General features: G+C 41.1%; 1 protein-coding gene across 1 annotated transcript; it reads left to right on the forward strand.

Moving 5' to 3' along the window:
* Positions 1-10,702: 10,702 nt before the first annotated feature.
* Positions 10,703-11,955, forward strand: LOC136004968 (tetraspanin-3-like). Its single transcript, XM_065661997.1, has one exon. The coding sequence runs from the start codon at positions 10,705-10,707 to the stop codon at positions 11,509-11,511; it is 807 nt and encodes a 268-aa protein (XP_065518069.1). The 5' UTR covers positions 10,703-10,704; the 3' UTR covers positions 11,512-11,955.
* Positions 11,956-15,043: the final 3,088 nt, after the last annotated feature.

Genomic DNA, 15,043 nt, shown 5'->3' on the forward strand with positions numbered 1-15,043 from the left:
AAATAGCTTTTCTATGCATTCCTTTCAATGACAGGCCTGTAAATACAAATTTCTTTCTAAAGTGAATGTAGTGCTGGAGAAATATGTCAGCACAACATCTGGCGACACTGAAGCTGCCCTGGTCTTCTGCACTGTTGGTGTAGGCTGGATGTCAGGGGTAGGGATTTTGTCTTGCTCTGGAAGTCCTCCCTGCCTCCACACCTCAGGAGTCTCCTGACAAATGTGGAGCAACTTCTCAGCTGTTTGCATTTGTGTGTGTGTAGGTCTACCTGGCTTCCAGTGGCATAAAATTTTGGTGGTCACCTCCTTTTGAACACCTTGGCCCCCACATTTAGGATTTCAGACCAGAGCAGACACATGGAAGGTTCTGTGTCTCAAATTTCATGTTAATGCTGAAATTTGAACAGTGGGAATGAGAAAGATTATTTTGCCTATCTTAAGTAGATTATCTTTGCTTATCTTAATAGTTTTATAGAATTGTACAATCATAGAATAGTTACGGTTGGAATGAACCTTAAGACCATCTAGTTCCAACCCCCCTGCCATGGGCAGGGACACCTCACACTAAACCATCTCACCCAAGGCTCTGTTCAACCTGGCCTTAAACACTACCAGGGATGGAGCATTCACAACTTCCCTGGGCAACCCATTCCAGTGCCTCACCAAACTTACAGTAAAGAATTTCTTCCTTAAATCTAATCTAAACTTCCTGTGTCTAATTTTTAACCTATTACCCTTTCTCTTGTCACTACAGTCCCTAATGAATAGTCCATCCCCAGCATCCTTATAGCCCCCTTTCGGATACTCGAAGGCTGCTATGAGGTCTCCATGCAGCCTTCTCTTCTCCAGGCTAAACAGCCCCAACTTTCTCAGCCTGTCTTCATACGGGAGGTGCTCCAGTCCCCTGATCATCCTCGTGGCCCTCCTCTGGACTGGTTCCAACAGTTCCATGTCCTTTTTATGTTGAGGACACCAGAACTGCACACAATACTCCAGGTGAGGTCTCACGAGAGCAGAGCAGAGGGGCAGGATCACCTCCTTTGACCTGCTGGTCATGCTCCTTTTGATGCAGCCCAGGATACAGATGGCTTTCTGGGCTGCAAGCACACACTGAAGCCAACTCATGTTCAGTTTCTCATCAACCAACACCCCCAAGTCCTTCTCTGCAGGCCTGCTCTGGATCTCTTCTCTGCCCAGTCTGTAGCTGTGCCTGGGATTGCTCCGACTCAGGTGTAGGACCTTGTACTTGGCATGGTTGAACTTCATAAGGTTGGTGTCAGCCCACCTCACAAGCATGTCAAGGTCCCTCTGGATGCCATCCCTTCCCTCCAGCATATCAACCGAACCACACAGCTTGGTGTCATCGGCAAACTGGCTGAAGGTGCAATCAATCCACCTGTCCATGTCACCGACAAAGATATTGAATAAGACCAGTCCCAACACCAATCCCTGAGGGACACCACTCATTATTGGTCTTCAGATGGACATTGAACCATTGACCACAACTCTTTGTGTGCGGCCATCCATCCAGCTCTTCATCCACTGAGTGGTCCACCTATCAAATTGATGTCTCTCCAATTTAGAAACAAGGATGTTGTGTGGGATGGTGTCAAACGCTTTGCACAAGCCCAGGTAGATGACATCTACTGCTCTACCCCTCTCCATCAGTTCCATAGCCCCATCACAGAAGGCCACCAAATTGGTCAGGCAGGATTTCCCCTTACAGAAGCCATGCTGGCTGTCACCAAGCACCTTGTTGTTTTTCATGTGCCTTACCATGCCTTCCAGGAAAATCTGCTCCGAGATTTTGCCAGGCACAGAGATGAGACTGACTGGTCTGTAATTCCCTGGGTCTTCCATTTTCCCCTTCTTGAAAATGGGGGTTATATTTCCCTTTTTCCAGTTGCCAGGAACTTCACCTGACTGCCATGATTTTTCAAATATGATGGCCAGTGGCTTAGCAACTTCATTTGCCAGCTCCTTCAGGACCCGCGGATGGATTTCATCAGGTCCCATGGAGTTGTGAACATTCAGATTTTTAAGGTGGTCTCGAACCAGATCCTCTCCTGTAGTGGGCCCAAGGTCTTCATTTTCACAGTCCCTGCAGCTGCCTTCCAAGACTTGGGTGTTGTGGTCAGAGCATTTGACAGTGAAGACTGGGGCAAAGAAGTCATTATGAACATCAGCCTTCCCCGAATCCAGGGTAGCCAGTTCTCCTGATAGCTCCCGGAGCTGCCCCACACTGTTCCTAGTCTGTCTTTTACTTACAATGGACCTATAGAATTGCTTCCTGCTATCCTTAACATCCCTAGTCAAGTTTAATTCTAACTGGGCCTTAGCTTTCCTAACCTGGTCCCTAGCTTCCTGGACAACATCCCTGTACTCTTCCCAGGCTGCCTGTCCTTGCTTCCACCTTTTATAAGACTCTTTTTTTGTTTGAATTTTCCTCAGCAGCTCCTTATCCATCCAAGGAGGTTTCCTGGCCCTCCTGCTGCACTTCCTTCTAGTTGGGATGCAGCACTCCTGAGCTTGTAGCAGGTGATCCTTGAATATCAACCAAGAATCTTGGGTCCTCTGCCCCCCAGGGCTATATCCCATGGAACCTTGCTAAGCAGGCTCCTGAAGACTCCAAAGTCTGCTCTCTTGAAGTCCAGGGCAGTGCTTAACTATTTGTTTAACTATTTTGCCCAATCAGTTGTTCAAAATGACAATTCAGTTCATCGAGTAGTAACGGATTTCTACTTTTATTACTTCTTACATCTGTCCAATTCCAAGATTTCTCCAATGCCCCATTCATGAACAAATACTGTGGGAGCAGAAACATATACAAGCAGCTGCAAGCTTACCCTTGTATCAGCAGGAAATACAGGTCCCTCTTCTTGCCTGATTCACATGGGTACTGCATCACACTGAATTCAGTGAGTAGGTGTGATGAGAACTTATGTAAAACCTAATTTCTTTATTTTAGATGAAATCTCGCGATAGCCCTGAATAGTCTGTAATTTTGTCCTCTGCAAAAGCAAAACTGCAATTGCCTCTGAGATTATGGAGTGATTTTCTGTCGGTCCTCAGTGGCTGTTCTCACAGTGCCAATTAGGAAAACAGGTGTTATCTTTTATTTTTTTTACAGAGAGCTCCCAAACAAATTCTGGAAGTAAATTAAAGAAGAAAAATATCAGTTAATGCTTTTTTTCTTTTGAGTATTTTAGGTAGGATTTATTCTGATTCAGCAATTATGCTGTTTATCAAAGTCTGTTTCACTGGCAGCAACATCAAATGGCATTTGTGTAAACCTGCTCACTTTGTTTGTTCACCAGATCCTTCTCTCTCTACTAATCCCCCATCTCCACATTAAGCCTCTGATTTTTGTCAGCTGAAAATGGGAATACTCGTGTACCTCAGGGTGTATTGGTATGGATCCTCATGTTGGAGCCAGTATTCAGTCACGATCATAACCTCTGCTGAGGAAATGTGCTCCGAACTGTGCTGTAGGCAAGAAAGCAGATCTCCCAGGTCATCTGCTTCTCACAGTCTCTCCTGGGCTTTCTCACACTCTGCCTGTCCTAGAGCCCAGTTCTGCTGGAAGGTGCTGAAGAAGACACTTCAGTTACAATAACTGCACCTTGCAAGATGCTGTGGGAGAAAGTAAAAGGCTTTGGCAGTCCTAGTTGGATTTAAATATAATGAGCAACTCACTGAGGTTTCTGAAAAGACATCTGATGCCCAGCAGTTTGGCTTGAAAGCTGGGTTTTTATAAGTACATTAAACCTCGAAATAAATGAAAGTGACTCCTGCCAAGGCAAGACCAAGTTGTGCTGCTTGTTGCTGGTGTGGAAGTTAGTAGAGACACCCCTTCTTGTACTCCATTCACATTTTCTCACTTAGACATGTTGTTACATTCCATGTTCAAATGCATTTTCATTTGTTTTCTTTTGTTTTACATGTAGATGCTTCTAAGAGTTTAAACCTAATAGACCTTTTCCATGTCAGTGACAGTGTCTATATTTAAAAGCAAAATACCTCTTGAAGGCAATTGTTTAGTAGAGATATTGCAGATAGAAATACAACACAGAAATATATTGCAAATATCTTTGGTTTTGATTTTTTTTTTTCCTCTAAGAAACTGCACTTCATCTGAATGGAAACATAAAAATCCTATTAAAATTGGTTCCACTTCTTTGAAATGTGCTGTAAGAAAAATTCTGACAAAGTTGACATTTTAAATGCTCCTATCATGAGTTAGGAAAGGTGATAAAAATAAATTTTGTACTATAGTCAGTATAAAACCTGGTATGAGATGAACATTACATTTGATATAGTACTATGCCAGTAAAAAAGAGAAAAGGACTTTATCAAATACTTTTACTTCTGCTTGGATAAATTTTAAACTGCCTTGTAGGCTGACAACATTCTTTGCTAATATCTTTCTTGGTGGAAAAGCTAAACTTTTGATCATTTGTCAGATTAACTCCAAATAAATGTTTTTGTCAAATTTTTTTCCCCAGTCAATGAGTGGAAAAAGGAATCAGTTATTCACCAGAAGAATTTACACCCTGCCAACCTTCATCTTTGCAGATGAATTCATGAAGAATGAGCTGTACGAATCTCATTCTTTAGCATGAGCTCCTGTTACAGGTCTGAAGAGTTCTGATACGCTGCTATCACCAGAGTAATCCAATGCTCTCATCTTAAAGCAAATTGCAGAATCTGTCTCTGGCCAGACCAAATATTTCAGCAGTAATCCCACATCATTACTACTACAATGCAGTAATTTATACTAAATCACAGCTGAAGTGAACTTTTAATCAGGAATTTTTTGCATGTTATCATGCTGGATGTCTCCCCTTCAGCTTAGTTTTGAGTAGCTAGTTACAGGAAACCGTAACACTCAGAACAAACACATCTCATCTGAAGTGGCCTCAAAAGCAAACTGGCAATGAGCCTTGATTTACACTGTAAGATCAGCAATGGTGTCCAAGTTTCCATACTGTAATAAATTCTGATGAATTAAGGCTGAAGTTTCTGGATCTTGAAGAGCGTTATAAGGCCTATGCCCTCTAAGAAACAGCGTAGCAAAAGGCAACATTTGCAAAAGTACCTCAGTAATTTAGGATCCTGAGACTGACTGATTTTAAGATTTATCACAGAATTAACTTGAAAGATTTGTCCCAGATGCTGTATTTATATTATATAGTATAGATATAAAACAAAGATTTCCAAACTTTCATTCACAAATGGCCGCTTGATGGCTGTGAAGATAGATTCATTCACATTGTTGGGCAAAAGGGTCACAAGCAGAAAGCTTATGCATGTCATTTACAGCATTGTCAGGGCCTGCCTGAGGCTTTACAGGAGAATGCTGCCGCAGCAGGGGTCCAGCCCAGTTTTGCACGAGAACCTCCTGAGGAAAAAACATTCCACAAGGATTTCTTTTTCTGAGGAGACACAGCAGAGAAGAAGCTTTATTCATGGGAAACCCTGAGAAGTGTAAGCTTCTTGTCAGGTCTTTATACAGTGTACTGATATCCAGAAAATGTATTCATATTCATCCAGATAATGTATTCAGACACTTCGAGCTTCTTCCTTAAAGAGAAATCTGCTAGTTATTTTAATGAGCTAATGATTAAAGGCCCTCTATTTCATACTAAAAGTATTTTTATAACTTCAGAAAGTGCCCAAAAATCTTGCATATGGTTTGAAAGAACAAGTAAGAACACTGCATTCACATGAAAAGTGTTGTAGTCAGTCATGGTTGAAAAAAAAGAAAAAAAAAGGTCACAAAATACTTCAAATGTCAAGGTGACTTGAATTTCAGAGCGTGCTGTCCTTTCTTAAGTTTTGAAAATTTTTACGAAGTGCCTTTTCCTCTAGTCTGTTCTTATTACTAACTGCAATAAAATGAAGGGTATGGAAAAAAAAAGAAAAAAAATTTCCTTTTCATTTTGCCATTCTGTGTCTTTTAAATTCTTCTCTAACTTCTGAAGTGATGTAAATACAGACAGCATCATTTTTTTCTTTTTTCTTTCCTTGGTAGTCTTTATTCATCCCAATCCCAAGACATTTGTAGCAATTCAAGTCTGAAGGAGGGGAAAAATAAAAATGTATTAAAAAAGAAGAAGTTTTAGTCTTTTTCTTGTGCTCAATTAATGAAAAGAAAGAAAGAGGGAAGTAACATGAGAACACCAAACTTTCAACATTTGTTTTTTAATATTTTCAGTACCAGTGAAAACCTGGAACATTAAAAGCAAAACTAAATGGCAGCCCTGAAAGCATTTGATGTGGTTCTTCAATTATAAAAAAGGCCCCTTTGGTCAGGCAAACAGAACCAGGGGTAAACATCTGACTAGCTCTAGTTGAAACACCTGCACAATGGTAAATCAGTTCTTGAGGAGAGTACATTTTTCCCATGAATAGGAGATGGCAATCATATCTCCTCTGCTTGCTTCAAGCTTTCCATGATAGTTATTAGTCTCATGCAAGGCAATAGCATCTGACCTTGGTTACTATGGCAACTGGTTGTGCATGGCAGCGACTGTAGGATCTGGGTCCAACCGGGGTTGCTCATTCTTTTTGCATTTGGGCTGTCAGAATGATCTTATAATATGACATGTCTCATAAGGTAACACTTTTTATTCCCGAGGAATCAATAGATTTAGCAGCTTTCAAGTTTCCTAGAAATAGCTTTCCTCTTGGTACCCAGTCCTTCTCCTGTGTGGTGTTTTGAGTACCCGTCATCATTTGAATGATCTGATTGAGAAGAACCATTCCCCCCACCAAATATCGCTATATTTTTACTATCACTTTATATGCACCCAGGCCTTTTCGTGGGAACTGAAAAAATTGTGTGTGTAAAGTCCCTTCAGCTTGGGAAACATATAGTGCTGGGTCCAGCAGACAAGGTCAGGAGCAGTGAAAGAAAGAGTGATACCAGTGATACCCATTTATCCCTTTTTCTGGATCTGCCAGCCCTGCTGGGTCACATGCCAATTTCCATCCACTGAAGGGGCCAGGAAGGTGGCTGGGGTGGAGGGAAGCTTAATGTAAAGGCTGGGGTAGATGAAGTTGATAAAAAGTTCTGTGTTCCAACAAAGGTTTTAACCTATGCTTAACCACACCTATGCTATGGTGTCCTTCAATCTAATAAAACCTTAAAAAATTGTTCTAAAGTCTCAAGCCAAACCTCTTCGGAGTTCTTTAGTTTCAGCTACAGAATCCAGCTAAAGTAGCTTCATATGTGTACAGGTTACAGTAGAAATGGCAGCTGTTTTTCTGAGGCAGCTTTAGGGCTCTTCTGTGTTGCCACTGTGACAATGAATGCAGTAGCTGAGGGTCTGGCTTTGAGACCTTGTCTCATTTTATATGAGGTTTGTACTAAACTTAGGAGATGGGCTTGTCTAACTGTGCCCTGATTCCACAGTCATCTCTTGGTTTCTTCTTGTTCACACAAGTCTGAATGGTCTAGCTGGCCATTTTGATTTGAATTGTTGCCCATTACAGCAAGAGCTCAGATGTTCTCTCTGATCAGTCTGTATGACAGCCTATATCTTTTAAAATGAGTCTAGTCATTAGCCTGCATTAGTCATACAACCACAACATTGACTTGATGGCTCTCAAGTCTTACTCCAGGGCTCATGTGGAACGAAGCTCTTTGACCTTCCTGGCTTATCACAGCCATCCAACGTCAGCCATGGTTTGCTGGAACAATGAATGCAAAGAATATGCAGCAGACATTTTATTAACTTGAAGGATTATACTTTCAGCAGCATTCCAGAAAGTAGTTTGTCTGAGATGTATTATCTGTTACACCCACATTTGAATTTCAATACTCATCAGTTCATAAGCAGAAACAACACCAGAGAAGGCAGGGACGACATTTATCATGTTATGCTGTTTACTACCAGAAAGAAAACAGAGGAGCTTTCCTATTCTGCCTTACCTATAGGCTGCTTGTCACACTACAACCTTCGCTCACAGCTTTCTTTAAGGTTTTGGCTACATGTGGAGGTAAAATGACTTAGCACAGTGCTATTGAGGTTGGCAGTTAGGTTCTTTTGGTACTTCAGGGACAAGTTCCACATCTTTCTTGTCCTTTTTTGTCTTGCATGTTTTACCAGAGAGCAGACGTTTTGAGGAGAAGCTCTCTTGTGAGCATGCATTGACTAGTGCAAAGTAGGTGAGGGGTTTTAGACCGCCCTGTAAATATTAAACCCCACTGCAGCAATTTCCTCTTGCATAGTGCTGAGTATGCTCCATCCCTCCAGGTGGCACTGGGCACTGAGAACTTTTACCTGGGAGCTGGGTACTAGTCGATGCTTCTGATTCCTGTGGTAGATAGGCAGTCATGCATGTTCTCCTATCTGCTGTACTGCTGCAGAAGTCCTGACTTCAGGAGGAGGCTGTGTGCAGATGGCTCTCTGCTCCTGTGGACTGGCTCACAGCAGTTTGTGTGGGACTAAGCCAGCACAAAGGCACCAGTGGAAGGGTCAGAGCCTGCGGCAGCATGTACCCCTCCATTTGTAGCAGCTGTTTCGCCCCTCTCCCTCTCTCATACTCTGTGTTCCACAGCCATATGAAAGAAATGGAAAGACCTCACAGTGGTCCAATGTGTCAGATTTAAGTAAATGGGAAGTTATTATATTTGGGCAATCTTTAGAAAGATAAGAATTTCTAGGCTTTGATAACCATTGAAATTTTCTCCTCTGTGTTCAGGGAGGGGATGTGAGTTACCCTGGCTGGAACAAACAAGAAGTGCAGTAAAATTGTTCTGTAAGCAGCTTGAGCCTTTCTAATATATTTCAGAGACTGCAGTAAAAGTAAACAGTTTCTTAACTAATTTCTTAATATCGCATTAAGCGTTATAAGCGTGGGGGGAGGCAGAAAGGAATAGATGCAGGTTCATATGTTTGGGCTTGGTTTGGCTTGTTTGTTTTTTTTTTTTTTTTTTTCCCCACAAAGTCTGCAAGCTAGCTATAACCAGTTTTACTTCTCACAGAATTTTTAGATATGTCTATGATATGTTTCCTTGCACTTTTCTGATACGTCCCTACTGCATCATGGAAACATTAAATCAGTGTAGTTTGCCTGTGTGCACAGATGTGAAGGGAAATCCTTTCTGTTCCCCCTATCCCTCTCCCTGATGCAGAACATAGAAATGAGAGGAAAAGGCATTCAAGAGAATAAGCGAATGGCAGCACAAACAACACAGCTGGAGGACTGGGGGTAGCAGCAAGCAGAACAGGAGAGAGGGCAGACACAGACTTCAGAGAGCAGTTGCAGAAAAGCACACATCCTAGAACAGCTTTGAAAGAAACATTTGGTTAAGATTTAACAAGTTAATCACTGCATGTTAATTACTGTTAATGGCAAAATTAAAAAAAATAAAGCAGTTTATCTCATTCCAAAATAATTAGCCTTAATGACATGTTTGTACAACACACAGAACGACATTTTGATGGGAGTCAGCCCAACATCTGTGTGTGCATAGTGTATATAACAGCAATAAGTCCTTGTAAAATGTCTGACAGATGTGGGAACATTGGCTTCGCTGAGACTTTTCCAGGGATCTGAGCACCAGCTTTGATTTTCTGCAGGGTCTGCAGATGGTAATGTTTCTGAAAAAGAGGATCATTTATCTGTATTCTCCCTTATGTATGCCTGTTGTGTTAGCCCTTCTCTGCATCTTGAGAAACAAGAGATGTAACAGGACTTCATCAGGATGATTAGGAAACCACTGCTGGCCTTTGGAATCTGAGTTCTTGGCGTCTGTGGCAAGTTTTATGCAGGTCTCCCATCCTGCTCAGCTCCTCCATATCACGTTTGATTAACATTGTGAGTAATAATGCTCTTCTGCTGGCCGATAAGTGGTGCTAATTCCCTTAAAGATTGTTGTGAAGACATTTAGTGGGTGTGTAAATTGGTTTCTTTAAACACAAGGAAAAGTTACTACAGTTTTTCCTGTTTGTATTCAGTCATTACAGCACAGTCAAATCAACGGTGATGCATACTGGGGGGTACTAGTCTATAATGCTAGGGATTTCTCATCCTGGCATTTTGAGTAGTTGAAACTATCTATGCAGAAATCTTGCTGAGCAAAAAAGGCCAAAATATTATTAACATTATTATGCCCCTCATAAAATCTAATGAGTGGTAAGCATACTGGGAATGTTAATGAGTCTAGGTGAGTATTACCCACGGAGATCCCTGATTGAATAGCTCTGCTTAAACTATTCCTTCATTAATGACTGACTGGTGCATTTGTTGCCATCTTGGCTGCTGCAGTAAGATGATAGCTGGATTGCCTCTTTCACTTGGGCAGCCGGATCTGGGCTAGCACAGCTGGCTACCACCTTGATTATTTATCTACACCCAGCTCTTTAACACATGAATGTAGTAAAACAAAGGATTCAGCCTTTTCTCAGCTGCCTTCCTCTTCCAGATGCAAACATCTCCACTGACAGCAGAGTGGATGACCTCTCCACAGCAAGCTTTGTGCACACTTTCCTGGCTTCTGCAGACTACAGCGAACAAGCATCAGCATGTAGTTAGCTGAAGCATTGCCTATTCTTTGTGCTGAGTGAGTCTCACCAGTGTTGCTCCTTTGCAAGTTGTTTTTGGGTGGAGATCTCGTCTGCTGCACCTGGGTAAGAGTGGTGGAGGCCTCTTAAATGGTGGTGGTGAGCATTTGTGTTGCTAGGAGTGTGAAGAATGGAGATAGTTAGGGTTTTGGTGGTGTTGTTGCAGAAGCCTTCCTTTTTCTGGTGCTCTGAGGAATGCTGGGTCAGATCCTTTGCTAAACTGGTACTCAGTTTCTTAGCCTTCATCTTCTGGGGCATTGCTGCAGCTCTGGTGTTTGGTGGAGTTTATGAGATACAGATGCACAAGAACTATGGGCATTTATTTCAGGAGTCTTTCTTGCCTCTCCTTGGCTGGCTGGCTGTTGCAACGGCACTCATCTTGATACCTACTGGAGTTTTGGCTGTCTCTACTTCTTCTAGGAGTTCCCGGTATCAGCAAGGGACTCTCATGTACTTGCTGCTGGTCCTTTTTTGCCTGGAAATGTCTTCAGCAGTTCTGGTACAGTTCTACTCTACTCGGTTGGCTTCTGAACTGAAGAGCACTGTGGGTCACCTCTTCTATCAGTACAATGGAACTTACCCCCAGGGTCCTGTCAGCAGGACTATGGATGTTGAACAGAGGAAGATGCAGTGTTGCGGGGTCCAAAATTGCACAGACTGGCTGAAGGCAACATCTGCCTCTTGGCATCTTCTGGGTAGAACAGCTTGTGTCCCTGAAAGCTGCTGTAAGAAGTATTCTAACTGTGGAAGTGACTTAGGCCATCTGGAGCAGCTTTTTCAGGAAGGCTGTCTAAAGAAGCTGGAAGATCAGTTGTATTTTGTTATGCTGTCCATTTTTTGGTGTTGTGCTGTGCTAAGTGTCTTAGAGCTGTTGACTGCTGTCAGTAGTAGAATCCTAACGAGACATGAGCCTTTCTATGACCTCCAAATTCTGTAATCAGCTACCTTCTCATAAGCCTGTAGGCACAGGCAGCACTGCTGAAGCTTCTGCATGTTTCCTTGAACTTTGCAGTTGCCCTGGAAGAAAAAGACTTTTTTTTCCCCTGTGAAGTATATTTGCATGTAATCAAACTGATCAATCAATTTTATTTTGTTTTTCCCCTTAATGTTACAATATTGGGTCAATTTTTCCACAGCTTTTGTTTGATAAGCATCCTGTACCTGAAAAAAGTCATTGCTGGAAGACACAGGAGAGATGGGAGGGTCTTCAGCACTTGCAAACATGAAACTATTTTATGTGAGAGGAGGGGAAAGCAGTAGGTAGAAGTATGTCTTGCTCAGGGGAACATGTTGTGAGGTCATGACTTGAACTTTTGGAATAAGTCTTAACTGTACTAGAATCTTGTAGACTAATTAAAGAGCAGATTCCTTCACTTTCCAACTTGTATTTGATGTTTTGGTATTTCTAAAAGAAGCCCTTTGGATAAAGTTTAACTTTCTTTTTTTTCTTTTTCTCCTTCAAACAATGGTTTAAAAACTAGCTTGCTGTTCAGTAAAAAATAAATGTCAGCTTTTGAAGTGGTGTGAGTGTGCATTCTGAATGGAGAAGATAGGTTTAACAGCAGCAGAGTAACTAATAAGGTGACATACAGCAGGAGGTACAGTTTTCTCAAGAGTTGCACAGGAGCAACCCCGCACTTAAAGAGGAAGAAGAAAGTCTCTATTTATTCATTTATTTCATGTCAAAACAAGGAATGACTCAATTCTTTCCTGAAAAATTTTGTGGGGTTATATGTGTGCTTGATGACAACAGCAGTATGCTGCTTTTTCTTAAGGTATGTCTGTCCTACTCTTACTAAATTCTCTTATCTGTTTTCTGTGGGGCTTGCTCTAGTCTGCACATGGTAAGAGAGACTGGGTCAGTGTATGGGCTATCCATATTCTTCTTTAGGTCAGTGCTGTTGATGTTTAAGGAGGTGCTGGTAAAGGCTCTGCTCTATCTGTACAGAGCATGGCTGTGTGTACTGATAAGTAGGTGTCTATTTGGAAAATGTTCCAAGCCCCACTGCTGACCTGGGAATGGGAACTGCAGTGGCTGTATCCTTTGGTAAGCATATGTAGGGAATCTCTGGGGTCTACAACTACACCAGGCTTTACCAGTTTAGGAACAAGGAAACTGCCTGGGTCACAAAAAAACACTGGACTGGGGAACTCCTTTAACAATTAAAGTAATAGCCAGATAAATCATCATTATTATTTATTTTTTAAATTTTCTATCAAATGTTAGGTACTTCATGACAAATCTCAGACTCCAAATTGCCAGGTACTTACTTCCATGGAAAAAAAACAAAGATTGGTTGGAGGATAAAAGATAGGTCAGCTCTTGCTGACCTACACTTATTTACTAACAAGTGTATGGAAACTAAACAAAATGTACTGCAGGGTTGCTCTTTAAAAAGAACCGAAGAAACAAACAAACTCCCAAACCCCCCCAAAACCCCAACAGCTTGAGTTAGATAAAGGAAAAGAACTCATTAATCGGGAGCAGTTCTTAAAAAAAAAAAAAAAAAAAAATTCAGAGCAACAAAGCTATTTCTTGAGTAACATGACAGAAGAAAAGATTTCTTTCAGTTTGCATGTGGGAGTAAAATCTGTGTAGTTAAGTGCTGCAATTGGGTCTTTATGATTTTGTGGTACCCTTGCATCTAAATCTTTTGTGATGCAAAGTTATTGCTATGATATTACAAAGGCACAATGAAACGGAAGTGACAGCAACTGGCCCAGGAAGAAATTGAGTTTGTTAAAAAAAGGAAGGTGGAAGAGTGGAGTGGATTGGTGCCTTTTTACCACCTGTCTTTCTGAAGGTGGATGTTTTTCTTCTCAGATTAATTCTTGTTGAGAGCTTTTTAACAAACAATGGGTATGCGAAAGATCCAGGACTCTTGCCATTGGTTAGAGTTAGTAGTAAGGATTAATGGCCTAGTTCACAGATTACTTCAGAGCAAAGTTGTGGCCACGTATGTGGAAGTTCTGCAGGAGGGAAACAGCTCCCGGATGCTGAAGAAGGAACCAATCAGCTGCCTTTGCATCATGTGTAGAGACCAATCAGCTGTCTTTGCATTATGTGTAGAAACCAATCATTATGAAGCTTAAGCGTGGGACCAAGCTTGGAAGCTATAAAAGGCAGTGCTCTGAAGTGAATAAAGGTCAGTTTCTGATTACATTAATCAACGTGCTGTTCGTTGATCTTCCGCAAATTCTTATTCATTTCAGCTTTCTTCACATATTCTGAACCTGAATATCTTAAAAAAGAGGAATGCCCCTATTTTTCATTATTAAGGGGAAAGAGCCAATTTCAAGGTGATTAAAGAGTAGACTTATCAATGTGGATGTCTTCATCTACTCTTCAATTAGCAAAAAGTCCAAAGCACACATGGTTCCTTCTACTGCCTTATACTAACAAAATTATAAGATAAATATGAAATATATATGTATATATAAATTATCTCTGGGAGTTAACTACAAGAAATTACTTCTAGGAATGATGCATTTTCCCCTGCATACTAGATGTATCTCTGAATTATTGGATCTTAAACTTGGTAAAAACAAAGTGGAGAGTAGGAGGATACATGGGACAGACTTAGAGTTAGAAATTGTTGTTAATAGAGTTGCTAGATAAAACAGATTTGTTACCCCTTTCCGGTTGTGTTGTCTTGGGCAGTTTGATTCTAAATAGTTACTTCTCGACAAGAGTAATTTCTTTTTGAAATAAAAATGGTGTTATTTTTAACGACTCCAGTGTATCTCTTTTATAAGATACTTAAGATCTTGGTTACTATTGCAATCCATACATTGTATGCTTTATTCTGAAAAAAACTCCAGATGTTTTGCAGCAGCTGTGTGGGCAGGCAGCAAATGACTGACAGTAAATATTTCTGAAAGTTGTGTTCTTTTGGGTTTGAGAGGAGAAACTTATGTTTAGTGCAAACATGGAAATATATTCTGTGATCATTCTTTTGCAGAGTACACTGAAACCCATAGAGTACATGTATGAATTGGTGATTTCACTATGATGTCTTCTTAGAAAACAGTATTGAGAAGGAAAATTTATGTTGAAAGGTAAAAGTCATCATTGCAGCCCCTTAACAACCTTTTACCATCATCTCTCTCTGTGACTGAACCACCGAACTTGGTAGAGAGCACTGGCTGCAGCTTTAGGCCTTGGTGATTTTGAAATTGATTGCTGCTTTCTGACTCCTTCACCATCCCCGCTGGTGAGCATGTTGAAATTACGCAGTTTCTTCTTTGTCTTTCTGTATGTCCATTGGTCCTCCTGTCTGTGTTTTTCTGTCTTTTTTTCCTGAAGGAAGTCTTTCCCCTGCATACCCTTCCCTGCCACCATGTGAATTATGGTTTGTTTTAATTCTGAGCAGAACATAATCCAGCTTCTGGAACTATGAGTTGTCCTTCATAGATCTGTCTTATCTTTTAAATTTAAAATTAAATTCTGTATCACAAATATAAAGTAG

This window comes from Lathamus discolor, chromosome Z (assembly GCF_037157495.1).
Source record: "Lathamus discolor isolate bLatDis1 chromosome Z, bLatDis1.hap1, whole genome shotgun sequence".
Lineage (NCBI taxonomy): Eukaryota > Metazoa > Chordata > Aves > Psittaciformes > Psittacidae > Lathamus > Lathamus discolor.

Coding starts and splice junctions, on each gene's coding strand:
- LOC136004968 (XM_065661997.1), top strand. CDS start 10,705: ATGGAGATAGTTAGGGTTTTGGTGGTGTTGTTGCAGAAGCCTTCCTTT.